Here is a 2,491-nt window from a genome sequence, read left to right on the forward strand (position 1 = left end):
CAATTTACAATCTGTAGGCATCAAAAATTAGCCTTGGTATTCTCTTTCGCCGAAAACAGTTTCCTTGTTGTTAAGACCACGTCATTCAGATAACACCATGTCATTCAGAAACATAGGGTCTACTCATGTCACTATCCATTGATAACCATTGACAAACAGAACTATTTTATGGTGATATATGGAACCTATCTCCTGCATTTCCAGTTTATAAAAATGGGGAATTAATTTGTGTGGGCATCTACCTTACTCGAATGTGCAGGGTTATATTTGTAGTGGTAGCAGTAAGGCATTGAGTATACTGCAAAATGGATAATGCTAGCCCATTCATACATAATCCGGGCTGCAACTATCTGGAAATTTTAATTCAAACCTGATTTGTATTTTCCTTTTCCTTTGTCATATTACAATTTCAGATTGTTGATGACTTAAATGGAGCCTCGTCTATCAGTTTTATCATGAATTTTATCATGCTCATACACGTTGTAACTAGGACTGAATTAGGATTGACATAGCGCACCAACTTAGGGGGCAGCAGCTTTCTCACTCTATCATTCCGGAAGGCACTATAGCTACATAATAAATCTCACTTGCACATTTTTGTTGGCACCAAACGTGTAGGTGATGGAAAATCAGATGAGCCCTGCCAGATGATGGAGCCACTTCCACCTTACATTCACCAGGTATGTTACGTCTACAGTACATCATATCGTTGCTGGTTCGTGAAGAAGTACTGCTGGCTGGTTTGTGTGAGAGAAAAATAATGTTCTGGCCGGAAATTTACGATCATTTACGACAATCCACAGCCAAACAAACAGGCTGTTTTTAGGTCCCACTAAATCTGCTGCCCCCCATACAGTACCAAACTAACACCTTTGCTATTGCACGTCTGAACCAAAAGCGTTGTTGTCTTATCACCTGTTCTCTATTTCACAGGCATCAGGATGCAGCCACCACACCGAGAAACATTCATGTTAGAAAAATCCGGCACTTTTCCATTATATCTACATACATCTGACATACTATGATATATGAACAGAATCATCCAACTGTCAAAGCACGGCCACATTCAGCAACGACCTCTCTGATCGTGAACCAAAGTATTAAGAGAGCACCATGAAGCCATCAGCAACTATGCAGTTCTACCTAACGTAGCATACAGACTATCATATCAGCACATGTGACGTACGCATATGCATCATCCTCGACTCCTTGCACACTTGAACAACATATTATATGTATGTAATATACACATCCTCAATATATATATGTGTGTACCTTATTACTCTGCACATTCTTCTCATGTTCAAAACTTATTCTGTGAAGTACAAAGCAAAAATATATTGACCGTCTGTATCGACTACGTTTTGCTCACCTACGTGCGCGCAATGGCGCGCGGTTTATACTAGTATCTGAAAACTGGAGTTGCTCTCCGGTTAGTCGGCCTGACGCACGTCCGGGGGTGCGTCGCTACACGGCAGATCCCTGAGCCACACCGGCCGTGGCCTCTGATGGCAGTTACGCTTCCGCGACGACCACGCCAATGGTAACGCCCATACCCTGCTCCACGTCGGCTACTTCGCCGGCGCCGCTGTAGGTGCAGGAGGAGCTCGAGCTGGGGCCTTGCCTTCCGAAGCTCCACAGCCTCCGAAACGACGTCGGCCTCGCTGAGACCGGCGACGACTTGGCCGCGTCGCGCGGGGTCGGCGTCGGCACGGGCGCCAACTCAGGAATCTCGATCACCGGAACGGGCGCAGCGGCAGTGGAAGCCGAAACGGTCGTGTCATCTCCGTCGTTACTGGTCATGTTCACCGCGGTGACCGCGCCCTGGTCGGAGACCCCGAGAAGCACACTCCTGGGCGGGTTCGCCGGCTCCGGAGGGAGCGGACGAAGAGCCGAGGCTGGCGTTGGGGTTTGGGACGAGCCGGGGTCGGGCTTGGAGACGGTGAGCCGGCAGAGCGGGCAGGTAGTGTGGGACGCCAGCCACATGTCGACGCACTCGGCGTGGAAGCCGTGGCCACAGCGGGGCAAGAACCGCGCCTCCTCGCCGTCCTCGAGCTCCGCGAGGCACACCGAGCACTCCACCGCGTCCTCCTTCGACCCCGGCGCAGCGGCGCGGTACACCGTGACTGGCAGGGAGCGCAGCAGCTCCGGGTCGACGCCCCGAGTCCGGACTCCACCACCATTCGAACCCGCCGTCCCGTCGTCGCCACGGCGGCGGCGTCCTCGGGGCCGGGCGCCGTGGTTTTCCCTGTCCCACGCGTCGAAGCAGTACTGCAGGGAGAGGAGGCCGATGGAGATGACCACAAAGATCACGATAGCGCCGGCCACGGTGATGGCGCCGCCGGGCGTCATGGCGCCACCCGAGGCGGCCGCCACTGGCGCAGCCGTGGGAGGGCCGGCGCTCGGCCATGACGGCGACGACACGTCGGTGGCGCCTTGGTGCTGGTGCGTCGTCATGCTCGGTCAGACGACCCCTTCAGTGGCGCGGCGA

The 2,491-nt window shown here is 52.8% G+C and overlaps 1 protein-coding gene across 1 annotated transcript; it reads right to left on the minus strand.

Moving 5' to 3' along the window:
• Positions 1-1,054: 1,054 nt before the first annotated feature.
• LOC136463594 (E3 ubiquitin-protein ligase EL5-like) lies at positions 1,055-2,491 on the minus strand. Its single transcript, XM_066462574.1, has one exon. It carries the CDS (start codon positions 2,455-2,457, stop codon positions 1,516-1,518), a length of 942 nt encoding a protein of 313 aa, XP_066318671.1. The 5' UTR covers positions 2,458-2,491; the 3' UTR covers positions 1,055-1,515.

This window comes from Miscanthus floridulus, chromosome 7 (genome assembly GCF_019320115.1).
Source record: "Miscanthus floridulus cultivar M001 chromosome 7, ASM1932011v1, whole genome shotgun sequence".
Classification (NCBI taxonomy): Eukaryota; Viridiplantae; Streptophyta; class Magnoliopsida; order Poales; family Poaceae; genus Miscanthus; species Miscanthus floridulus.